The sequence below is a fragment of the Emydura macquarii genome, unplaced genomic scaffold (assembly GCF_026122565.2).
Source record: "Emydura macquarii macquarii isolate MOO-44397 ecotype Brisbane River unplaced genomic scaffold, CSIRO-AGI_Emac_v2 contig_1713, whole genome shotgun sequence".
NCBI lineage: Eukaryota > Metazoa > Chordata > Testudines > Chelidae > Emydura > Emydura macquarii.
In genome coordinates this window covers 21,899-47,340 of record NW_027131850.1, presented here as the reverse complement: position 1 = coordinate 47,340, position 25,442 = coordinate 21,899, and the positions used below count along the sequence as shown (strand labels likewise).

Here is a 25,442-nt window from a genome sequence, read left to right as displayed (position 1 = left end):
TTTATTTCCATGCCAATAGTTACATCAAATAAGATAATCCGTTCTACAGTATATCAATTTGCCAGGCTATTTAATCAAAATCATTGTAAGCTTCTAGCTTTCCTCAATAAAATAGCTTCTTAGAGAAGAGCCACCCTTTCAAGCCTCTAATATTATCTGTGAGTGTCAAGTACTTAAATTACTAAAATGATTGCAGTAGACATTAACTAAGTATATCTAGGAGAGATTTTATAAAGAGTCTTTCAAAAAAATGTGAAATTTTATGTAACTATATAGTCTGCATTATAGTTAAAAATTCTTTTTCGAGAGAGAAGAATCTCTAGCTAAGATCCATACAAATATATTACTGTCACTTATATAAACAATTGAATTAGTAACTGATAATTGTTCCTTTAAATACTTTAAGGCTATAAGCAGGCAAATGTTGTGATTTTGCACAAATCCCTTGCTGATGACTTTGAAAAGTTTTGCCATGCAAATGATGGACCTCTCCCACTGCTGTATAGAAGTAAACCAGGTGAATGGAAATGCCCTTCTCTGAGCAGCAATTCTGATATCAGGTAAGTGTGGAAGTCTTTCTAGCTGTCATTCAGGTCTGATGAGGATACTGGAGATTATTGGAAGATAACATTTTCCAGAATCGGACCATCCACAGCTTTATACATAATGAGGCCAACTTGATTTCAATTACATCTTTGCAACTGAAGTAAATGGATTGATGCAATGGCATAGAATTTGGCCCATTATCCTTGGTCTTTACAAAACATCTCTTTATCATGTTGTCAATGTTTCAATTGTTTCAGTGATCCAAAAAATGGAGTAATTTTTAGTTGCAAAGACTCTCAGTAGTAGACCTCAGAGTTAGCCTACAGTATTTTTCCCCATTTCTATTTTATCTAACAGCAGCACTGATGTGGTGGCTCTACACTGCTCAGAAGTGGTTAGGAGACTGACTTGTGGAACAAGCAGTCAGAGCAAGAGTCAGAACTCTGAAGAACAGCGGCTTTCTAATTTTGTAATGCTCAAGACAAGGAGATCTGTTCAGGGGCATTTGCCTAGTAAGAATAAAACATGTAGATGGTTTGAATGTGTGCAAGAGGTTGCTGGCTTAACATGTAGTTGTGTAGTTCCTCTTTGAGTGATTCCATGTTCCACTTTGAGTGTGCACGTGCACCATGCTCAGATGTTGGAGATATTTTTTCCCGTCAGCGGTACTCATCAGGGTGTCTCAAATGCCCTCTGTCGCTGTGGGCCTCTGCATACTCGTATAAGAGAACAGAGCTTCCCCTGACCTGCCTCAGTTTCTTCTTCCAGTGACAGTTGTTGGAGTGATGCAGACTTGAAGGAACAAGTGCTTCCCTCACTCTTTTTAGTGTATAGATACTGTTAGTTGTAAATTAGTAGTTTGTTAATTATAGTTAGTTTTAGTGCTAGATTTAAATTTTTTAATTTTTCAGTACTAGAACGATGCCTTGTTCACCAGGGTTTAAGTCCTGCTGGACCCGAGTAAAGACCATGCTGGTCTGTGACTCACACCTGGTCTGCTTGAAGTGTTTGGTGGAACCCCACATTAGTAACAGAAGTCACATTTGCAAAGGATTCAATCCCTGCTCAAAAAAATATAGAGCAGCGAAACTTAAGTGCTTGCTTATGGAGGCTGCACTTCAACCCTCATCAGAGGCATCACATGGGGAAAGGACCCCAAGTACATCAACTTTGGTATGGAGTGGTCCACCAGAGATGTCTGCAGCTCCTCGGGACCATTCCCTGGTAATGAAGAAAAGGAGTAAGCCTTCCTCAGGTTCAGTTCCTTGCTTGATGGCATCAATAGTGAAACTAGACAGAGGCAGAGACTCAATAAAACATTTGGCGGAGAGAGAGACACTCCCCTCCTGCCCTATGGAACACTCATCTCCTCCCAAGAGGGGATCGCCACCTCTGGAGCCTGTGCCACATCAATTGAGGAAGTTCCCTGAAAGACATTTGCAGAGCCAGCAAACAGTGCCAATCCCAACCACCCCAGAGGCATATGCAGCCTCAAGAGACTTGCTTAGCCTTAGTACCATTATCTCCAGCAATGGAAGGTCTGCAGCTGATACTAATGCCCATTCCTCAGACCGTGCCACATTGAGATCCTACGGTGCTGCTAAAAAAATCCATATTATTGAGAGGGATGCTTTCCCCGATACCACCATCCCTGGGCTCGGACTATCTCTCACCAGACATATCTAGATGTGCCCCTCCACTGTCTGAAGCATCTGACTCCTCTTCCTTGGACTCAGAGGTGAGGTTCTCTGTATCCCACCCAGGACATACCTCCCCCATCAGAGTCATTGGGACCATGGGTTATGCAACAACACCAGGATTGGTCCCCTTCTAAAAGTCAATGGCCAGGACAAGGATGGGTCCTGGGCCCATGTCTGTGACCATTCTGGATACCGTGAAATATCTCCACTCCCAACTAGGACCTCCTCTCAATCATCTCGCTCATTGTCATAGAGAGTGCACCAGAGGCATCAGTATTGAGAACATCATTCCCTGGTGCCAGTACTAAGACTGGTAATGAGCAGCCACAAGCCACTCATGCACCCTCCTTTCCACAAGCCACAGATCATCCACCACCTCAGATGCCTGTTGCATCCTCATCTTCATCACCAGAGAAGGCGCTTGAGCCATCAAGTGACTCACCACCACCAGAGAGCCACAGAGCTCATCAAGATCTTTTAATAAAGAGTGGCATTTGTACTTGACATTCAGGTAGAAGAGGTCCATGAAAGCAATCACAAGTTGGTGGACATCCTGGTATTGGCGAACCCGACCAGAGTAGCTTTATCAATTAATGAATTCATCATGGAGCCCGTCAAATCTGTTTGACAGACACCCTCCTTCCTGCCCCCCACACCAAATTAAGCTGGAAGGATATACTTTATCCCTTATAAAAGGTATGAATTTTTTATTAACATCCTACCCCCAGGCCCAGGTTCTCTTGCAGCAGCTGCCAATGAGCAGGAAAGACAAGCAACAAGCTTCCACCCCAAAAGGCAAGGACTCAAAGAAGCTGGATCTTTTTGGTCACAAGCTTTATTCTTCAGGAAGCCTGAAACTGAGGATTGCAAACGAACAGGTGCTTCTAAATCGATATGACTTCACTGTCTTGGAGAACATTATGAAATTTAAAAGCAAGCTATCAGAGGACTATAGACAAGAATTTGCAGTAATGGCTGAAGATGGTCTGACGTTCCCCTCTGCAATCTGGACCGATATATCGCTATGTCACCCCAATCCCCCCACTCTTGGGGCCCGTCTTGCACTTGCCCCACTATGTGAACCACTCACTCCTGGGTCAGCTCACACACAGCCTCCTGCAAACAAATGGTCCCTGTCTTAGTGAATGAGTGCTTCTGACCAGCCACTCATGGGATTATGCAGTCACTATCCCCTGTCCAAGATGCAACCCTAGGAACTGTTGTCTTACAGAGTTCAGTGCTGCCCCTTGGACTCCGCAAGCTATTGTGTAGTCAATTTATCAAAGAAATTGATATGCACCAGCTCTGTCATTCTAAATGAAGTCTCTACTCCAGTGTTTCTCAATTAAATTTGGCCACGGAACCCTTTTGAACTCGATAAATAATTGCGGAACCTCCCAAACTCTTAACAGTATTTTTACATATGGGGCAAAAAAAAATGTTGAAATAAGCAAATTATATACACACGACTAGGTCAGCGTTTCTCAATTAAATTACACTTACACTCGATACCCTCCGCTGAAAAATCTGGGACATCTTCCCTTTTTCGGCGGCGCGGAGAGCAGCTGCTCTCGGCGGCGCGGAGAACAGCTGCTCGCAGAACCCCAACAGTGTTCCTGTGGAACCCCAGGGTTCCGCAGAACACCAATTGAGAAACACTGCTCTACACACACCCCAAATCACATGAATTGGTGAAGATAAAACAAAAATTAAGTACAGAGAGATTTTAAGTGATTATAAGCCAGAAGACTATAAATCAGATTTGATCAGGAAGAAATAAAACCAAATTGCAGTCTAAACTAAACTTAACATTTCAGTAGCCTTACAATCTTTAGATGGTTCTCACCACAGGCTCGTTGGTCGGTCTCCAATCAGGTTCCTCCCCTATGGGCAGTCTTGGTGTTGTCCTGTAAATGGATTACAGGAGAGAGTTGAAGAGACCAAAATGTGTCTGCCTGAAACCTCTGTTCCTTCGCCATCCCCTGGGGTCAGGTGATTGGCAATGTCCGGCATGGTTTCCCCCATTTGAGTTAAATGAGCAACACCCTATCAGATGCTCAGGCCAGTCCATTGTTCCTGGAAGAGCTAGACTGTTTTATGTATGCCTTTGTGAGTTGTGAACTCTCACTCTGCATTCAGTGTTTGCCTGGATCTGCTTCAAACTGTGTGAGACACATATTTGGGAATATTACATAGCAGAGCCTCATAACCAGACACGACATTGCAAGCAACATACTACTATAACAATAATGTTTAGTATGTCATGAGCATTCAAAAAATATCTTACATGACATACTTTGCATTAAACAATACACAGTTACACTATAAGGGTGAACATGAATGACACGTAATCACACCATAAGGGTGGACATGGAATACAGTGTGTTAGAGATGGTAATCTGGTTGCCAGGACTGTCCTCCAGGACAGTTTGGATGGCACAAACTTAGCTGCTCAAAGCATGGCATCAGTGATTTACTATAAGAAGGTGTTCATGGTTACAGTTGTCTGGGCTATTTTTAGAGATTCAACAGACTATCCAGGATCTTCCTTTTGAAGGTCCCTTGCTATTTTCAGAGAAAATGGATGACAGGCTTCATAGTCTTAAGGATTCCAGGGCACCACTCAAATCCCTAGGGATCTATATCCCAGCATTGAGAAAGCAGTTTCATCCTCAGCAGTCATACAGACACCAGGGTTTTGATCCTCGATCCCAAGATCCAATAATGAAAAAGGGCTTTCAGGTTATAGGAGACGCCCTTCACACCCCCCACCTTCATCATCAATGGGCTCATCCTATGCAGCTGCCTCATGCAAACAGGCATTTTGATGGGTTTGTCAAGGATAGTGAACCAGTTGCCATAGTTCCCTCTGTTTCCCATCATTTGTTTACCAGTTGTTTATCCCACTTACTAAGTACTTATGCCCACCTAATATTAGATCAGTGGGTCTTAAGCATAGCCCTCTGCCACATTCCTCTTCAGAGACCACTGTCACAAAATTGCCCTTCAACAGGAGTTCTAATCTCTTCTTCAGGCAGGGACCATAGAGGAAGCCCTGTTGTACCTCAGGAAGTAGAGTGTCTATTCCTGATACTTCCTCATCCCCTGGAAAAAATGGGGGTGTCTTAATCCTATTTTAGATCTAGAAGAGTTGAACAAATTCCTGAAGGAAATAAAATTCTTCATTGAGTGGTGTCCCTGTGGGTGCTCCACTCCAGGTGTCTGGCACGTCCTTGTGTCTGGATCAGAGATTTCCTCAAGCCGTGCTCGATCAGATGATGCAGACTCAAGTTGTCTCGCGGCCCCTCAATTCCTTCTCAAACATCCACGGTCCGAGATGGAGCCTGCAACTCCTCTTTTCATAGACTGTTAGCAGTTATATAGGATAGATTAGCATTAGTTTTTTTTCTAGTAGTTTAGTCAGTTTTTCAATTATTATTCCTTCCCAATTAATATATATAAATATATTTTTTTCTTTTATTAGTGTATAGTTTAGAGTAGTTGTTCATAGTAACTATCATGCCTGGCTCCCCAGGTTTTAAATGATGTTCGTCATGCAAGGATGCCATGCCACTCTCTGATGGGCATTCCCAATGCATTCGCTGCCTCGGTGAGGGACATATTTCTCAAAAGTGCCCCCACTGTAAGAACTTAAAGGCACAAGCCAGAAGAGACAGAGAACTCAGGCTCAAAATAATCCTCATGGAAAAGTCCCTGAGACCTTCCCGTGACCTGGGACATGGATCCTCCCCATTACCGAGAGGTAGATATGTCCGAAAAAGGGCTTCAACCCCATCGAAAAGCCCACCAAAAAAGAAAAATGCACCGATAAAACCAGCAGTAATAACTAACCCGCCTGGTACCATAGCTGCAATGACACCGAAAGATAAGCAGCACACCAGTGTGGTGTCGAGATCTAAAAACACGACCTCCTCCTCGGTACATGTTTCAGCACCAGCAACCATGGCACTAACACTGAAATCAGCACCGTGTTTAAATATGACACTGATCCCAAGTATGGCATCGTCATGTGCCATGGCATGGACAACTACCATGGCACCAGCAGAAAGTGCAGTACTTGGTCATGCACGTACACTGATTGCAACAGAACCAATCAAAATCTCAGCATTGACTCCCCTATCGGTACTGAGTAACAACATGGCACTGAGTGGGAAACATAAAGCAAAGACCCACCACCTTGAGTCTTAGGATCTAGAATCCCCCCCTCACACACACATTCACCTCTATTTGGCACAGACATTTCTCCACCTCCAATATCACCACTGCCATCTTCCAGTGGAGACAATGAGGATGAAGAGGAAGGTTTTTTTCCCCCTCAACACTTCACCACATAGACTGATTCCCCCCCACCTAGACATAGGGGGCATAGTAGTAGACACCAGAGCCACCTATGGTATGTACTCCCATGGCTCAGTCCGCCTATACCATTCCCGATATCATGGCGCAATTGGGATGCATAGTTATCATTTGCAAGAGCATACAGCAAATCACCCAGCTCTTGTAGAGACATGACTGCATCACCATCCTGCTCAACCCATTTGCCTAGAGAACCTCTCCCTGAAGTCACTGAAGAAGTGGAAGATGTGTCAGAACAGGAAGAGTCAACAACACTGCATAACTCTTCTTCATCTCTGGATGAGGCCATAATACCGGCCCCACCCACAAGCGCATCGGGAATGGTATAGGCCGACTGAGCCATGGGAGTACATACCATGGGTGGTGCCAGTGTCTACTACTATGCCCCCTATGTCTAGGTGGGGGGGAATCAGTCTATGTGGTGAAGTGTTGAGGGGGAAAAAAACCTTTCTCTTCATCCTCATTGTCTCCACTGGAAGATGGCAGTGGTGATATTGGAGATGGAGAAATGACTTCAGCCAGTTCCAACAGTTGTTTAAAAGAGTGGCGCAAGACTTAGAGATACCATTGGAAGAAATCTCTCAGACTCACCACAAACTTTTTAAAATTTTGCATACAACAACCTCATCCAAAATAGCCTTGCCAATGAATGAGGCACTCATGGAGTCTGCCAACAACACCTGGCAAATTCCAGCTACCATCCCTCCGATGTGCAAAAGAGCAGACAAAAAATATTATGTCCACTCTAAAGGAGCTGAGTTTCTGTTCACCCATCCCCCTCTGAAATCCCTCATGGTAGAGGCAGCCCAACAAAGGAGAAAACAAAAGTCCACGCCCCAGAGAAGGCAACAGAATCATCCCAACCAATCAACATTGCAGCGGTTGTCTTCAGTAAAGCAGCAATTTTGAAAAATTGGTCGAGAGCCTGAACAACCTCCCTCATACAGTGCTAATAATCACTGCAAGCCAATCTGGCCATCGTCTCCACCCCTCCCTAAACATCTGGGAGTCCATAACATCAGACAGATGGGAGTTGGAGATTATTCATATGGGATACTCCATCCCCTTCATTTCCATCCCTTCTACCCAACCCCCTTCAGGGACTAATCTCACAAGCACCTACTGGAACAAGAAGTAGATCATCTAGTACTTCTAGGTGCAGTAGAATCCAAGCCACATCAAAACAGAAGGAAAGGATTTTACTCCCACTACTTTTTAACTCAGAAGAAAGGCGGAGGATGGAGACCCATCTTGGACCTCAGGAGGCTAAACAAATTCGTAAGAATACAGAAATTCAAGATGGTCACACTATCAACTATAATACCAGCACTGGAATGGAGGGACTGGTTTTCAGTGCTCGACCTACAAGATGCCTACTTTCATGTCACCATACATCTGGCACACAGACGGTTTCTCAGATTCCTTCTGGGAGACAATCATTATCAATACAGAGTACTACCTTCTGGTGTCTCCACAGCACCAAGAGTCTTTTAAAAAATGCTGGCTGTGGTAACTGCTTACCTTCACAGACATGGAATAATAATATCCTCTTATCTGGATGACTGTACCAGCTACCCAACAAACGATAGCCCTATTAAAAAAACTAGGCCTAATGATAAATCAGCAAAAATTCACACTGATTCCGGTACAACAATTAGAGTTCATAGGCGCCCACCTGGATTCAATATCACATTGGCACTGCTTCCAGAAAAGAGATTTGCCACCATCGTGAATCTAATATCATCCATAAGAAATAGTCCTACTCTGACAGTTTACACGTTTGCAACTCCTGGGCCACATGGCAACCACCAGATCAGTGGTGCAACACGCACGCTTACATATAGGTTGCCTACAGGTGTGGCTCGCAACAGTCTACAAACCACACTGACACAGTCTCTTCAAAGTACTGATGAATACCAACACAATCAAACAGTCACTACTCTGGTGGGTACATCCAAACAACATGACAATCGGAATCTCATTTTCTCAGGACCCTCTTTCCACTTTCATCACTACTGATGCATCCCTAATGGAATGGGGAGTGCATCTATTGCACCACATTGCCCAGGGCAGATGGTCACCGTCGGAAGCACATCTACATATAAATCTGCTAGAACTCCATGCGGTACGCAATGCATGCTTACACTTCCTCCCAGTCATAAAGAACAGAACAATAAAAGTCACGAAAGACAACATTGCGTGCATGTTCTATATAAACAGACAAGGAGGAGCCCAATCTCAGTTGTTGTGCAGAGAGGCAATGAAATTATGGAAATGGTGCATCCAGCATGGAATTAGCATCTCAGCCTCAGACCTACTGGGGTGCCAGAATACAATAGCGGATGTGCTCAGCAGGCACTTTACACTAAAACACAAATGGGAGTTGAACAATTACGTACACCCTATCATCGACCTATTTGCAACTCAAAGGAATCGAAAATGCCCCTTATTCTGCTCCAGAGCAGGGTTGGGGACCAAGTCTATGAGGGATGCTTTTCTCCTTGATTGGAGCAGACATCTGTTATATGCTTTTCCCCCATATTGATGGTTCCCAGGGTCATACACAAAGTATGATTAGACAAAGTAACAGTAATTCTCATAGCACCTGTATGGCCGAGACAAATTTGGTATCCTTATATGCTTCAGATGTCAATGTGCCCTCCAATATTGCTCCCATTGCACAAAGATCTTTTACATCAGACAACGGACGAACTCTTCACCCACACATAGACAAGCTTCACCTCACAGTGTGGCTCCTACATGGTTACAACACAAAGAGTTAGACTGCTTCGAACAAGTTAAAGACATACTATTAAACACCAGGAAGCCTGCAACTCATAAAACTTACCTTCAAAAATGGACCAGATTCACTGAGTGATGTGAAGCCAAACACATTCCAGCTGTATCTGCGCCAATTCCAACTATTCTGGACTACATCCTCCAACTTAAACAGACAGGCTTTTCGTTTAGCTCTGTCAAGGTCCATCTTGCGGTCATTGCTGCTTTCCACCTGAAAATGGGTGACAAAACAATATTCACATACTCAATAGTTAAATGTTTTATTAGGAATATGCAAAACATATACCCAGATATCCAGCCACCCACAATGCCATGGGACCTGAACTTAGTTCTGCATACTATCACCAGACAACCATTCAAAACATTGACAACTTGTTATCTGACCCATTTGTCTATGAAAGTGTCCTTCTTAGTGGCTATAACATCCACCAGACAGGTAGGGGGAATTGGAGCATTCATGGCTTACCCACCTTACACAATTTTCTATAGGGACAAAGTGACGTTGCACCCACACCCTAAGTTCATAACAAAAATCAACTCACCCTTTCACATTAATCAGCTAATTCATTTACTTACCTTTCACCCAAAACCTCATAGCAATGCACAGAGTGCTTTACTTCACACACTAGATGTGAGATGCGCAATAGCATTCTATTTAGACAGGACTAAACCTTTTAGAAATACATCAAGGCTCTTTGTATCCATAACTGAATGATCCAAAGAAACTCCTATATCCAGCCAAAAACTGTCTAAATGGATAAAGAGTTGTATTCAACTGTGTTACAACTTACATAACCTAACACCCAAGGAGTTAGAATTCATTCCACCAGAGGAATGACTACAACCACGGCTTTCCTCAAAAATATTCCAATGCACGACCTATGTAGAGCAGCTACCTGAACCTCTATACACACTTTTACTAAACATTACACTGTCGACCAGATCTGATGCTGCCTTGGGGAGGACAGTTCTGTCATCTATTGACCACGCTGACTCCAAAGTAACCCTCTTCCAATTGAGGGGCACTGCTCCATAGTCACCTGGAGTGGAGCACCCACAGGGAAACCACTCGATGAAGAAGAGAAAGTTACTCATCTTGTGCAGTAACTGAGGTTCTTCAAGATGAGTGTCCCTGTAGGTGTTCCACTACCTCCCCTCTTCCCCTCTACTCTGGAGTTTATCATTATGATGCCATGGTAGAGAAGGAAAAGAGGGGCTCAGGTTGCGCATGAACGACTCTAGGCACCAACGAGTCGCGCATGCATGACCCAATCGGACACTGCTTGCGGAAATCTACAATCTGGACATGAGGACGCACAAGACACCTGGAATGGAGCACTCACAGGAACACACATCTCAAAGAACCTCAGTTACTGCACAAGGTGAGTAACTGTCTCTTCTGCATGGCCTGGCTTCAATTATTCCTTCCCTGGAACAGGGGGACTGGTACACTGCCCTTAACTTAAAGGACTCTTGCTTCTATGTCGCAATACGTTGTGACCATTGGATTCGTGACGAAGGGTTATCATCATCAGTTCCTGGTGCTTACTTTGGGTCTGTCAGCTGTTCCTTGGGTGTTCATGAAGTGCATGGCAATTGTGGCAGCTCATCTAAGAAAATCAGGTGTTCCTGTGTTCTAGTACCTGGATGACTGGTTGATCAGAGGTCAGTCTAAGGCTTAAGTTCTGCTTATTGTATGAACTGTCCTGTCCATGTTCTGTGCAGTGGCGCTCCGACTAAATTGGGACAAATCAACCCTGAAATCGATACAGACAATAGAGTTCATTGGGGCAGTCTTAGACTCCACAAAGGCCAAGGCCTTTGTACCACAAGCCAGGTTCGAAACTTTACAAGACCTAGTGCTGCAACTAAGAGCATACCCTCTCGCAACAGTATGCAGCTGCCTCAGTCTTCTGGGCCACATGGCAGCATGTACCTATGTAGTTTGGCACACCAGACTACACCTCAGAAAACTGCAGGCATGGCTAGTGGTTCAGGTGCCATGGTTAGTTTTGTCATTTCTGGATTGATAGATGGACCCTCTGAAAGTTTGCCTGAGGATTCCCTTTCTCCTCCTTCTAACACACCTCAATCTGGTCACAGATGTGTCATCTCTGGGCTGGGGAGCTCATATGGGGTCCCTGCAGACTCAAGGTATTTGGTTGTCTCAAGGTCTAGAAACTCATCTCAATGTTAGGGAGTTAAGAGTTGTGCGTCTAGCCTGCTTGACCTTCCTGCTCGAAGGACATTCAGAAAGTGCTTCAGAATAGCAGAAAACCATCAACTAGAACATTTACTTGGCTAAGTGGAAGAGCTTCTCCATTTGGTCTCACAGGAAAGCTGTATTTCCAGAGCAGTGCCCCTGAACCTCATGTATATCTAAAACAGAGTTTTGCTATTAGCTCTGTAAGGGTGCATCTATTTCAGCTAATAGGCAGCTATTTCAGCCTTCCATGTTTTGGTGGATAATAGATCCCTTTTTTCTAACCCCATTGTCATCTGATTCCTAAAAGGCTTGGTCAGATTATACACACATGTATGAGATCCCATCCCTCCTTGGGGTCTGAACTCAGTCCTAGTAAAATTGATGGGACTTCCCTTTGAGCCCCTTGCAACTTACTCTTTCTTTACTCTTTCAATGAAGGTAGCATTTCTGGTGGCAATTACTTATGCCAGAAAGGTGAGTGAGTTGAGAGCTCTGACGTCAGTGCCCTCCATATAGCTTTCGATAAGGATAAAGTTTATCTTCACTCTCACCCAAAATTTCTCACAAAAGTAGTCTCTAATTTTCATGTTAACCAAGCAATCTATTTGCCCACATTCTAGCTTCACTCATTGGATGTGAGAAGGGCTTTAGTTTTCTACATGGAGCAAACTAATTTTTTTAGATCCTGTATACAGTTGTCTGTAGCAGTTGCAGACAGAGTTCCAGGCAAACCAGTTTTCACTCAGAGAATCTCCTCCTGGATGTCTTCATGCATTTGTTTATGCTACTGTAGCCAGGGGGTGTGGCCTCCTTCGGAGATTGATGGCGAGGGAGGGCCACCAGCCCACCCACAAGAGGGGACCTCTACAGCTACCAACTGGCTAATACAATCCCTCCAGGTAAAGTGTTGGCACGTTCTACTTGTGTGTAGGCAACTTCTGCAGCTTTCTTAGCACAAGTGCTGATTGAAGACATTTGTAAAGCAGCCACTTAGTCATCATGCCACACTTTTGCTTCTCATTATGCCATTTCCATCAGTCCAGAGACAATGCCAGTTTCGGACAGGTTGTCTTACAATCACTGTTCAGGTAGCCTCTGAACCCACCTCCTTGCATGTTTGCTTTTGAGTCACCTACAATGGAATGGACATGTGCAATCACTCAAAGAATAAAAAACAGTTACCTTTCTTTCTGTAACTGTTGTTCTTCAAGATGTGTTACACATGTCCATTCCATGACCCTCCTGCCTTCCCCTCTCTATTGGAGTTTTCTGGTGCAAAGGAACTAAGGTGGGTCCGTGTCACCTCTATTCTCTTATACGAGCATGCAATGGTGCATGGTGACAGAGGGCACCCAATTCACGCCGACTGGTACCACTGAGGGGAAAAAAATCTCTAACATCTGTGCACAGGGTGCACTTATACCCACAGTGGAACGGACATGTGCAACCCATATCAAAGATCGACAGTTACAGGACCTTTTTTCATGTTGGTTACACTATCACCAAGAAGGAAAAGAAATGGACATAACAGGAAAAATTCTGAGTTTTAACACTTCATGAATGTCAATTTAACCAATATTTCACATATAATTAATTTTGCTTAAAGAAAATTGTGATAGTTGTGACAGTGATAGCTGTTTCTTTATTTCATTAGGACTGATTGCCTTCAGTACAAGATATATGAATATGGAGCTTCTACTGGCACTCTGACAAGTCTGAAGGATTATTTTGATCAGCTTAAAGACATGGTGACTTTCTACATAGGCTGCAGCTTCTCATTTGAAAAGGCAGTCCACAAATTCGGTGTTCCTCTGAGGAACATTGAGCAGAAATGCAACATAAGCATGTACAAGGTAAGACTATAGTAATTGTTAAATTACATCGAGGTTCAGATAGGGTTACATCACCACATTTTTCTACAATGAAACCTGTACCACAGACCAACTCCAATATGCACAATATTGACTATTAATAAACCACTTTTAGTATCTCCACATGGTTCTGCTGTTTCGTTAAAAGCCTGGCTTTACTAAGCAATGGATTTTTGTTGCATCTTGGGTTATCATTCAACGTTTGTTCTTCTTCGAATGATAGTCCCTAAGTGGATTCCACTGTGGGTATGCATGTGCACCATGTGCCAGAGCCAGAACTGTTGAAAGCAGTGTCCGTAGACCTGCATGCATGTGGCCCACATGGTGCATCCAAGGTTATATGTGGCTGCATGGGTCGACACCCCTTCAGTTTCCTCTTACCGTCACATGGCTAGAGTCAGAACATCTTCTCCTCTTCAGACTTGAGTAGCAAGTAAAACATTTTCATTGTTAGCAGTAGAATAGTTAGTAAATCACTAGTTCATCGTTAGCAGATCGTTAGTAAGTAATTTAAAAAAAGTTAGAGTTAGATAGAGATCTAGGTTCGTTTTTTCTCCCTGTTCGTCTGGGAGACTATGCCAAAGCAGGCGGGCTTCAAGAGCTGCGCCTCGTGTCTGTGGTCCTTCTCAGTAAATGATTAATATTTCCGCTGATTATATTGTTTGGGGGAATCTCACATTGTGTCGCTGTGCTCCATCTGCCACCCTTTCCTGCTCAGAACGCAAGAGGTGAGGCAATTCAGACTTAGAAACTTCCTTATGGAGGAAACCATGCGTCTGCATGCACATCAAGAGGTGACACCAATGGACCCGTCAGAGCGCCCACTTGCACTGATGTCACCAGTGTCGCCAAACATATCGGTACCAGTGGAGCTATCAATACTGACGAAACCACATAAGAAGCAGCATAGTCATGGGCATAAGAGTGGATCACCGAGAGGGACCACCTCTAAATGCCACGTTCCCTCCCCAAGCCACGACCAGTCGGGCGAGATGTCGTGGGCTGATTTGGTGACTCCGGTGCCCAAAAGAGCTAGAGCTGAAAAGAAAAGAAAATACGTTGCAAGTCCATCCATATCTGAAGCCCCTACGGAATATGGACCATCTGTGAGTCCACTGGACCCGATACCTTGCACTCTGGGATGGCTATCTTGTTTGACCCCCACAGTGGAGCTCTGTAAATCTATGGAGGGCTCAGCTCACAAAAACTACTTCTGTTGCACCACCATCCGGTGCGAACATACCCTATGATCCACTGGTACTGCTGGGACCACAAACGCATATGACATGGTGACAACCCTAAAACTAACAGCGGAAGACGTCACAGAGTCGCAGGATTTCTATGAGAGGGTCAGACTAGATGACTACCGGAGAGTGCTAGATGGCCAATATATCAGCCGCAGGCTCAGCAAGTCCCTTTTCTCCTTCTAGCTGAGCAGGGGTTACTCCAGATTAATTAACACACCTGGAGCCAACACCCAAACGGGCCAAACACAGTTATCTGGTACTGGTCAAGAATGCAGACTTCCTATTTATGCATCCACCACCTAACTCACTGGTAGTTCAAGCTGTGGTACAGCGGGCCAGACAACAACATCCTAGAGCCACCCCTCTGGAGTGAGCTGCAAAAAAGTTAGATCTTGTTGGTTGCAAGGTATACTCTTCGGCAAGCCTTCAATTTTTATATAGTCAGCTACCAAGACATACTGGCAAAATATGACTTCCAATCTTATTCTAGACTGGCAGAGATCTAGATCTCGCTGCCAGAGGACAAATTTGGAGAATATAAGGTCTTAATATAGGAAGGCAAGTTGGAATGGAATCTTGTGAATGGAGCAAGTTTACCACCGACCAATGGGTGCTAGATGTTGTACAACAAGGCTACTCCATAGAATTCCACACCTTCCCGCCCCACTGCCCACCACGAGCAACCAGGATGGATGCCAAACAAATATACCTCCGATACCAGGAGACTGTAACACTACTCAAAAAGGGAGCTATAGAATGAGTTCCCTCCCGATACAGGAACCGTGGGTTCTCCTCCCCCTACTTCCTCATTCCAATGAAAGGCGGAGATCTCAGACCCATTCTGGACTTACGAGCGCTCAACAAATTCATTGTAAATTCTCTTTTCGGATGGTAAAGATACTGCAAATCACCCTATCCCTTGATCAAGGAGCCTGGTTTGTGGCTCTCGATATAAAAGATGCATATTTTCATATAGACATCCACCCAGCCCACTGCAAATTCCTCCACTTCCAAGTTGGGCTATCTCATTATCAATTCCACATTCTCCCCTTCGGGATGGGTATGGCACTGCAAGTGTTCACAAAAGTCTTTGCAGTCATGGCAGCTTACATGAGAAGACGAGGCCATTCTCTGTTTCCTTACCTAGACAACTGGTTACTGGTGGCATCATCATGTGAATGTCTATTAATAACTATCCTAACCCTCTTCACCAAACCTCGGCATTTGTATCTACAGGGACAAGTCCACACTTGTCCCTACCAGAAACCTCACATTCATTGGAGCCACACTGGACTCTTGGATAGCATGGGTGTTCCTTCCCAAAGACCATCATACTGCCCTCGCAAACATTACTGCACGGGTTCAACATCACCCACGCATACGTATTCAATGATGTATAGCCCTCCTGGAACACATGGCAGCATCTACTTCAGTCACACTGTATGCCCAACTCCATATGCGCTGCCTACAACATTGGTTACAGTCAGTTTACGACCTGAGCAAGGAGCACCAGAATAAATGGGCCTCGCTCTCCTGCCAAAAGTGCTTGCCTCCCTGACATGGTGGCGGAATCCCTCCAAAGTTTTGGTAGGCATACCCTTCCGCCAACCCAAAGCAGACAATGATCCTAATGACAGATGCGTCTCTAGTGGGCTGGGGACTCCACGTACAGGGCAAAACAGGTCAAGGACTTTTGTCCCCCAGAGAGGTGAGGATGCATATCAATATCCTAGAAATGAGAACGGTTCGATGTGCATTTCACACCCTCCTTCCCCTACTCCAGGGCAAACACATCCAGCTCCTGTCAGACAACATGTCAACGGTATACTATGTAAACAAGCAAGGTGGGGCCAAATCCCTGTCCCTATGCCAGGAAGCAATTCATCTATGGAACTGGTACATGAGGTTCAATATAACTTTACAAGAGACACACTTACCAGGAACGGACAACATCCTTGTGGATGAATTCAGTTGCTCCTTCCATCTCTCCCACGAATGGGAACTCCATGACCCCACTCTCCAGACTATTTTCTGTTAGTAGGGAACCCCCACATGGGACCTCTTTGCCTCAGTGACAAACAACAAACTTCCCCTCTTCTGCTCCAGGGGCACCTTGGGATGGGGGTCGCAGGGTGACACGTTTCTCATTCCATGGATGCCAGATCTCCAGTATACCTTTCGTCCCCTTCTGCTCATTCCTTGAGTACTCAACAAACTAAAACAAGATCAGGCACAAATCATACTCATAGCCCCGTCTTGGCCAGGACAGCATTGGTACTCAGACCTACAGCACCTGTCAACCTACCACCCAATACCTCTCCCTGTCATACCAAACCTACTTACCCAACAGAGCAGCCACATCCAGCACCCCAACCCAGCACCACTCCACCTCACAGCTTGGTATTTGGATGGGGCTTGCAGGTAGACAATGCCTGCTCCTCCCCAGTGCAACGGGTACTCACATGCAGCCGCCATCCCATGACAAGGGCTTGTTATCAGGCCAAATTGAGACCTTTTACTCAGTGGGCTTCAGACAACTATCACCCTTTGTCAACCATGAGCATTCCAACCATCCTAGACTACCTCATCTCCCTACGACAGCTAGGGCTCTCGCATTCCTCTGTAAAAGTTCACCTAGCAGTCATTAGTGCTTTCCTCCCACCTGTGGAGGGTTCCTCTGTTTTTAGTCATCAAACTGTCACTAGGTTTATGAAAGGTTTACTTAATGTGTACCCAACCATCAGGGACCCCACTCTGGCTTGGGACCTGAATATTGTCCTTTCCACGCTTACTAAGCTACCCTTTGAACTCCTATCCTTCTGTGCCCTTCTTTTTCTATCTATGAAGACAGTCTTTCTCGTGGCTATTACCTCAGCTCAATGCGTTAGTGAACTAGCAGCCATGATGGCAGACCCTCCTTTTACCATCTTTCACAAGGACAAAGTATCACTGAGGCTTCATCCCAGATTTCTCCCTAAAGTAGCCTCCCACTTTCACCTCAACCAAGTTATTCACCTCCCTGTTTTTTATCCTAAGTCACATTCCTCTACCAGAGAGAGGACCCTGCATTCCTTCAATGTCAGACAGGTGCTAGCCTTTTACTTACAACACACTTGCCCTTTCAGAACCTTCCCAAAATTCTTTGTGGCGATACTGGACCACTGCAAGGGGCATGCAGCCTCTTCTCAGCATATCTCCCATTGGATCGTTCATTGCATAAAGGAATGCTACTCACTCTGTCAGGTTCAGCTTCCACCTCGTTTCAGTGCACACTTCACAATAACACAGGCGACCATGATGGCCTTCCTCACCGACATCCCATGGCAAGATACTTGCGATGCAGCAACTTGGACTTCCATACACACATTCACGGCTCACTACTCTTTGACTAATGCCGCCTGTAATGACGTGCCAATGGGCACTGCAGTCCTACAAACTCTGGCATCTAAGGAGCCCTAGCCCCACCTCCATACCGGTTACTGCTATCCACGCTCCCACGGTGGAATCCACATAGGGACCATCACTTGAAGAAGAAGAGGAGGTTACTTACTGTAACTGATGGTTCTTCGAGATATGTGGTCCCTATCTGGATTCGAATCCCACCCCCTGTGCCCTCTGCTTAGGGCTTGTTGCCTAGGTGTAAGAGGAAACTGAGGAGATGTTGACCCATGCAAACGTATAAGATCTCGGACGTACCATGCGAGGCATGCATGCAGGTCGACAGACACTGCTTTCAACAGTTCCGGCTCCGATGCATGGTGTGCATGTGTACCCATGGTGGAATCCAGATAGGGACCATACATCTCAAAGAACCATCAGTTACAGTAAGTAACCTCCCCTTTCTTTTTTCTTGATCTCAATGAGAAGGAAAAAATCACTCTCACAGTGAGACACTATGTTAGTCTTCAGCTTGGAGAAAATACGTGCAGAGGTTTACAAGAAGGATTTGTCTAATTGTATTTATTACATTCTAGAATTAAGAAAATATCACTATTTATTCCAATAATGGCAATATCAAGATAAAATAAATGCTACCATTTGATTGTAGACCTATGAATGATCCTTAACTATTATGTCTCTTCATTTTAATTGAAATCTAGTATCTTTTTTTAAACATTTCCTATGCAGACAGTATTATTTGTTGATTTGCTTACCATTTCTCAAATGACAAATTAACTTAGAAGAAAGCATTTTATCTTTATAACCTAGATTTGTGTTTCTAAGTGGAAATGACTCAACATTAAAATTTCTTAGGACCAGTCTGTGGCATCTCTTCCATGGGCAGGAAAGGTCCTGGCCCAATGGAACTTGTGTATTTCTGCTACAGAAATGGAGGCTTGCCAATTTTGGGGTGTCCTATGACAGGGATCTGTAGCCCTTGTACTTTGAAAAGCTCTGCTATATTCAGTGTCCCCGCATTACAGCATGCAGGGAAGGTTGAGGCCAGTAGATCTTTTTTTTTTTTGTGCTTTTAACCTCCATGGAAAGAGAGAACACCAGCAGTTAGGGCTACACACCTGGGATCCACAGTATATATGGGCCTGCCAAGATTTGTGCTGCATGTGCAAATCAAGGATTTAGTGTTTAGAATGTAATTAATGATGCAGAAATGTCACTGTGTTACATGTTAATTGCAAAAGCTAAAAGGTAAACGCTCATTTCTTCACTATTGATTGTTATAGGTAACAGATTCTTTTCATTGGATGCTAGTTAGAATATTACTCAAAATCCAATAAGCCTTGATAGTTCTTCAATTCTTGCTAATGCCTTGGTTATTTTTAAAATTTTGTCAGACAGCTGTGCCTTGCTGCAGAGTTGCTAGTTTTTCCTGCAATTTAGTGGTCACAATGAGACCGATTCCTGAAGACAAATTAGAAGCAGTTGTGGAAGCTACTTATCCATTGAAAGACTCACATGGAGCACCAGTTCACTTGGGTAACCCTGGTCAGTGTACTTTCCATTATTTCATTCTAGGTATATTACATTGGCTATAAAGCCAAGGGAAAAAATTAATAAAAAGTAGAGGGGGACAATAAACTGCAACCTAAATTTCAAGTGGCTACATAAAAACCTAAACCTTTTTATAGATACATAGGTATTGAGTTGTTTACAGTTTAGTTTAGCTGAAAGTAAAATTTTGATGTGACTGAACACAGAAAATGTGTTGGATAAAGAGATGGATGTGTGAAACATGGAAAGAAGTAAGGTAGTCTATTTGGATTTCAGTAAAGTATTTCATTAAATCTTATTTGAAAAGTTCATGTGGTTTGACTTAAAAATATGCACTGTCCCATCGTTGGAAGATCCCCAACAAAGGGTAACAATAAGTGGCAGTGTTGGGAGATGTCTGTTTGGAGATGTGGGATCAATTGTAAGTCTGGTATTTTTTAGCATCTTTGTTAATGATCTTGAAAGTAAACACCACATTGCATTTAAAAATTATATTAAACTAAGATGTATTAAAAACAACTGTGAGGACAGAGAAAATAATACAATTGACTTGGAGAATTTAGAAATATAGACAGGAACAATCAAAATGAGATTCAGCACAGAAAAATGTAAGCTCATTCATGTAGGGGAAAATTAAACACAGATACACAATAGGAAGATTGTGTTTGGAAGGCAAAAGATCAAAGGGCAACAGTAGATAGCATATTAGAGATAACCTTTTATTATGATATGGCAGTATTAAAAAGCCAGTGAAGTTATGAGCTCTATCAAATCATGGAGCATGAAGGGAGGTCTATATGTCATCAATGACACTGTACGTAGAATAATGCATACAGATCTAGGTATTTCTCTCCTAGAAAGCGAACTACAAATTGGAGTGAGTTCAGAGAAGAACAACAAAAATGATTAAGACGCTATTTTTGTTGGTCTCTGAGGAGAGTTTTAAATAATCACATGTGGCTTACTCAAATGAAGTCTAAGACAGGTGGGGGGTGCTGCAGGTGTCTGAAGAATGTAAACACAAAGAGAGAGAACAATTGTTTGGGATGATCCAGGACAGTATAACTAGGAGTGATGGAATTAAATCAAACGAAGGAAGATTTAGGCTGAAGAACAGGAAAAGTTTGATAAGTGAGATCTAATAAGCTATGGACTAACTGCCAAATGGAGACTGCCTGATGACTGGAGAATGTGCTGTAGGTAGGAACATGACTGCATTGACAAATAGAAATAAACCACCGCTATGCTTATGAATGTATATCTTGAATGAACAGATCATATATTGTAAGAATGTTTCCTAATTTGTAATAAAATAAAATAAAATAAATAAATAAAATAATTAAAATAAAATAAAATAAATGTGTAATGTAAGAATGTTTCCTAATGTGTAATAAAATAAAATAAAATAAATGTGTAATGTAAGAATGTTTCCTAATGTATAATAAAATGTCATCATCTGTGTTTTACTAATATACAAAAAGAAAACTTAAGGAGTGGGACAGGAACTGAGGACACATACAGGCATTCAAAGAGAACCTAATAAGCCATTTAAGTTGTAGGTTGGCCTTGCCATCACTGCTTTCTGTGCTGCAATTCTAACACAGTGTCACTGAATGAGCTCAGCTTTATATCATTACTGCTTTATTGGAATTTAATGTTGTTTTACTGTTTGTCAATCACAGGCTTACTAGGAATCCAAACCCTTTCAAACCCAGACTATGGAGATCTAGTACAGCCTCACCCTGGGGATGTTCCAGTGTTTTGGGCCTGTGGAGTAACAGGGATGGAAGCAGTCAGCAAATGCAGTATGTACTTACTGTATATGATGGACTTTTTAGGCTTGAGATAACAGTGATTTCATTTTTATGTTGTTCACTGTACACTAATACAGTTCTAATTGGCAGGTGTGGTTAGTGGGTCTGATCTTCACTGTCCTGAACTAGAGCTGGTTGGAAACCTTTGGTGGGCCTATTCTCTGTTGGAAAATACAGTTAGTCTTTGAGTTATTTTTCCTATGGGTACGCTACATGAGGATGTGCACATGCCTGTGCCCTCTCAATCAGAGATCTTTCTGCTAGTAGTGCCTGCAGGTCTGCACCTGCACTGTATAGCTCTTTGTGCTCCAGTATGAGGGCATGTACGGAGGTGTGGACCACGGTACTCCAGTTCCTTCTTAACCACCTGCGGCTTGAGATGGAGTTCTGTGGTATCAGCTATCTAGTTGACACAGTTATTTTTCTGCCCTTTTATTCTTCATTTTTGTTTTATAATTAATTTTTAGTTGTATATTATTTGTTGTTTTGTTTTTGCTGTTGTTAATTTACATTTTATAGCACAGTTTATGCTTTGAAGGTGGGTTTCTCCATTCCCCTTCTCTCTTTCTTTGAGGCCCCCTTTTCTTTCAGTCCTTCTTGAATGGCAACTTTCCTGGCAGGGTATGCCCAAGATCCCAGGATTCAATCCCTGCCAGTCGTACCACATGTAAGCGGGGGAATGGGCCTGCTGTTGTAGGGAACTTTCCTTGCTTGTACACTACCCTGGTAGAGTTGGCTAGCAAAAGGATCTGAGTCCCTGCTTCCACTCTCTTTATCCAGAGGCCCACCTGACCTCCAGGGCTCCCCTCCCACTCTTCTGTGGGATGGGGTGCCTGTAACCCCGACAAGGCTGGGCCCAGGATTCCTGGGGCTCAACCCCCAATCTTGCCATGGTCCCTTAGGGCAGGGGCTCGCTCTGCTTCAGTGCAGCTGCCTTTGGCTCTCTGGGATGCCCCTCTGGCTCTGCTGCGGTGGGTCAGCTCAGCTCCATTCAGCTTTCTGTGTTTCTCTTCCTGCCTTCCAGCTGTAGGCTCCTTTGTCCTTAGCACCGACCTGCTCTGCTTCTGCATGCCCCAGCAGGCAGCTCCAGCTCACACGGAGGGATGGGCTCCCCCCACCCTCCTGGCTCCCTCATTAGTCTGCCCGTCCTGTCAAGCAGGCTGACCTGAGTTGGCCTCTCTCCACTGGCCCTGGGGGCTGTCCGTTCCAGGGTCCTGCTTCCTCCAGAGATGGCCAACCAAAAAGACTCACTAAGTTTCAGTAAGGGGCTAATAGACCCCTTACACACAGGACTTTCTCCTCTCACTGACGGGCACTCCAGCTGCCTCTCCTGCCTTGGAGAGGCTCATATCCCATCCAGGCTTCAAGATCAGATGTCAAAAACTGAGGGAAGATGACCTGAAACTGCTCCCCATTGAATGCTTCCTTAAACCCACAGAATCAGATTTCCCCCCCACACACACACACACTCACACATAACATACATACATAACTCCATACATTAGACTCAGTTGTGCAGAGTACTCCAGAGACTTCATCGGCTCCAGAAGCCCAGTCACACAGAAAGCTACCAAACATAAGAGACCCCTCTCTTCTGACAGAGTATCTAGGAAAGAGAAGTCTCCAGTTAGATTCATTTAGCCGCTGTCACAGTGTTCCACTTGCAAATTGAGGGTTTTCTGGTCTTTGTACATTCTACAACAGTAAGATTCCTTAAGGACCTCCTTAACTTATTCCTTGCAGAAAAAGGAACCTTCTCCTTCATCCCCAGGACCTCAATTTAGTGCTTAACTCATTGAGGACTTCCTGTCAAGTCAATGGCAACCTGCTCACAACTCCAGCCGTCCTTCAAGCTTTGTTCCTTGTGGCATTCACCTTAGCCAGAAGTACAGGGGAACTAGAAGCCCTCCTGGCTGACATATCATATACAGTATTTTATCTGGACAAAATTACATTGCATCCCCATCCTTGCTTCCTCCATAAAATGTCATCAGATTCCACATCAATCAGGACATTCAGCTGCTGGTATTTTACCTCAAGCCTCACTCATCCAGAAAAGAGACCAGTCTCTATGCACAGGATGTAAGATGAGTCATGGCTTTCTATCTTCACCAAACTAAATCCTTCAGGGTTTTCCCCAGGCTCTTAGTTTGCATTGTAGAGGGGATGAGGGGTCACTCAATCTCCTCTCAGAGACTATGTAAGTAGGTATCAGGATGTATTTTGGCATGCTATGAGTTTTATAGATTGTACCCCTCTCCTAGAGTCACTACTTACTTCATGAAGGCTCAATCTACTTCCAGTGACCTCCTTAGGAAGGTATGCCTCAAGGACATTTGCAAGGCAGCCACCTGGTCCTCCATTGACACTTTTTCACAGCATTGTCCCTACTCCATGCCACTAGAGTAGATGCGACTTTCAGTGAAGCTGTTCTGCACTCTGTACTGTTCAGTACTTACTCCACCTGCTCAGCATTATCTTCCACATTAAGGTACTGCTTGGTAGACTTCTCTTGCGGAACCCAGATGGACAATAACTCAAAAAAGCAGAGGTTACTTATCTAGTACAGTAACTGGAATTCTTTGAGATGTTTTGTCTGTATGGTGCTGCACTATCCACCCTCCTTTCCCCTTTGCTTCGGAATTTTACCATGCTCTGAGGTTGAAAAGGAACTAGAAAAGTGTAGGTCTGGTTTTCTCTATATGCTCTCTTACCTGAGCATAAGGCAGCATACAATGCAGATTTGGACCTGTGGACAGTACTAGAAGAAAAATCTCTGATCGAGAGTGCACATTCGCATGCATGTACAAGATGGTAAGTAACCTCTCCTTCTGGCAGAATCAAAACAAAATGCAAAATCATGTTGATTTTACCAAAATTTTGTTTAGGAGGAAAATTGGGGAAAAAGAGTTATGGTAAAGTGGAAATGTTCCATTTCAGCATTTTGTGAAAGAAACGTTTTGATTTTTCATTTTGAAATTGCTTTTCTTTCACATTTTTTTTCAAATTTTGTATTTTATAATATATATACTTGGAAGGATTAGATTTTAATGGTTAAATGTCAGTAAACATAGATTTCACCATACACATACAAAATTATAAAAAAATCTTTCCTCCAATAATAATTGAACTTTACAGATAGACAGAGTACGAAAAATGCTGCTAGAGAGGTTATTAGTTTGATTTAAGGATATTTACTTTGCATATTTTGACATGTGATTTGATAATTTTTGTTTTGATGCTTATAAAGCTTTAACTTTGTGAACCTCAACATCTATCAACAAATAACTATTGCCTGACCCCTCCCCCATAATTTCTTGCATATGTAAAAATTAAAATTGATTAAAAAGAGGAGGAAAATACTTAAAAATCATAATTTTACACAACTGTGAAAACTTTAATCTATAAAAATTGAAAAATGCTAAAAAATAAACATCAATGTTACCTGTCAAATTTATTTTAAAAATTGAATTTTGCCAAGCCTAATTGTATTTTAAAATATAAAATAAAGTCAGCTGAAACAAAACATTTTGGCTGATCAAAAAAAATATTTTCTGAATTTTCTTTAAGAAATAACTTAAAAAATTTGGGGTTTTGTTCCAAATCATAACAAAAACAACTTCAGAATTATTTGTAAAACAGCATTTCCATTCTTCACACAGCTCTACATTGCACTTTATGCAGTCATTTATATTTACTGCAAAGTGAGGACACAGTGGATGTGAAATGCTGCAAATCAAAGAGACAGTGTTTTACACTGGGTCTAAATGACCACACAAGGTAAAAACAATGGAGAATGAGGCCTAGTGTATTTTTTAGTGCTTCCGCAAAGTGAGTTTAGTAACATGAACTAGAGCGGTGCTTACAGTAGGTGGGCTGCCTCTGACACAAATTTACTATACTGCAATTTCATATATACTAAAGAGAGGCAA

At 43.3% G+C, this 25,442-nt stretch overlaps 1 protein-coding gene across 3 annotated transcripts in view; it reads left to right on the top strand.

Annotated features, from left to right (window-relative positions):
• The window catches only part of DGLUCY (D-glutamate cyclase), a 64,591-nt gene that overhangs the window by 27,282 nt on the left and 11,867 nt on the right, over positions 1 to 25,442 (top strand). For all 3 annotated transcript variants that reach the window (XM_067556312.1, XM_067556311.1, XM_067556313.1), the window contains exons 3-6: positions 407 to 560; positions 13,283 to 13,481; positions 19,540 to 19,690; positions 21,379 to 21,501. In XM_067556312.1, the coding sequence (XP_067412413.1) occupies positions 407 to 560; positions 13,283 to 13,481; positions 19,540 to 19,690; positions 21,379 to 21,501 (627 nt within the window). The remainder of the gene's footprint in view (positions 1 to 406; positions 561 to 13,282; positions 13,482 to 19,539; positions 19,691 to 21,378; positions 21,502 to 25,442) is intronic.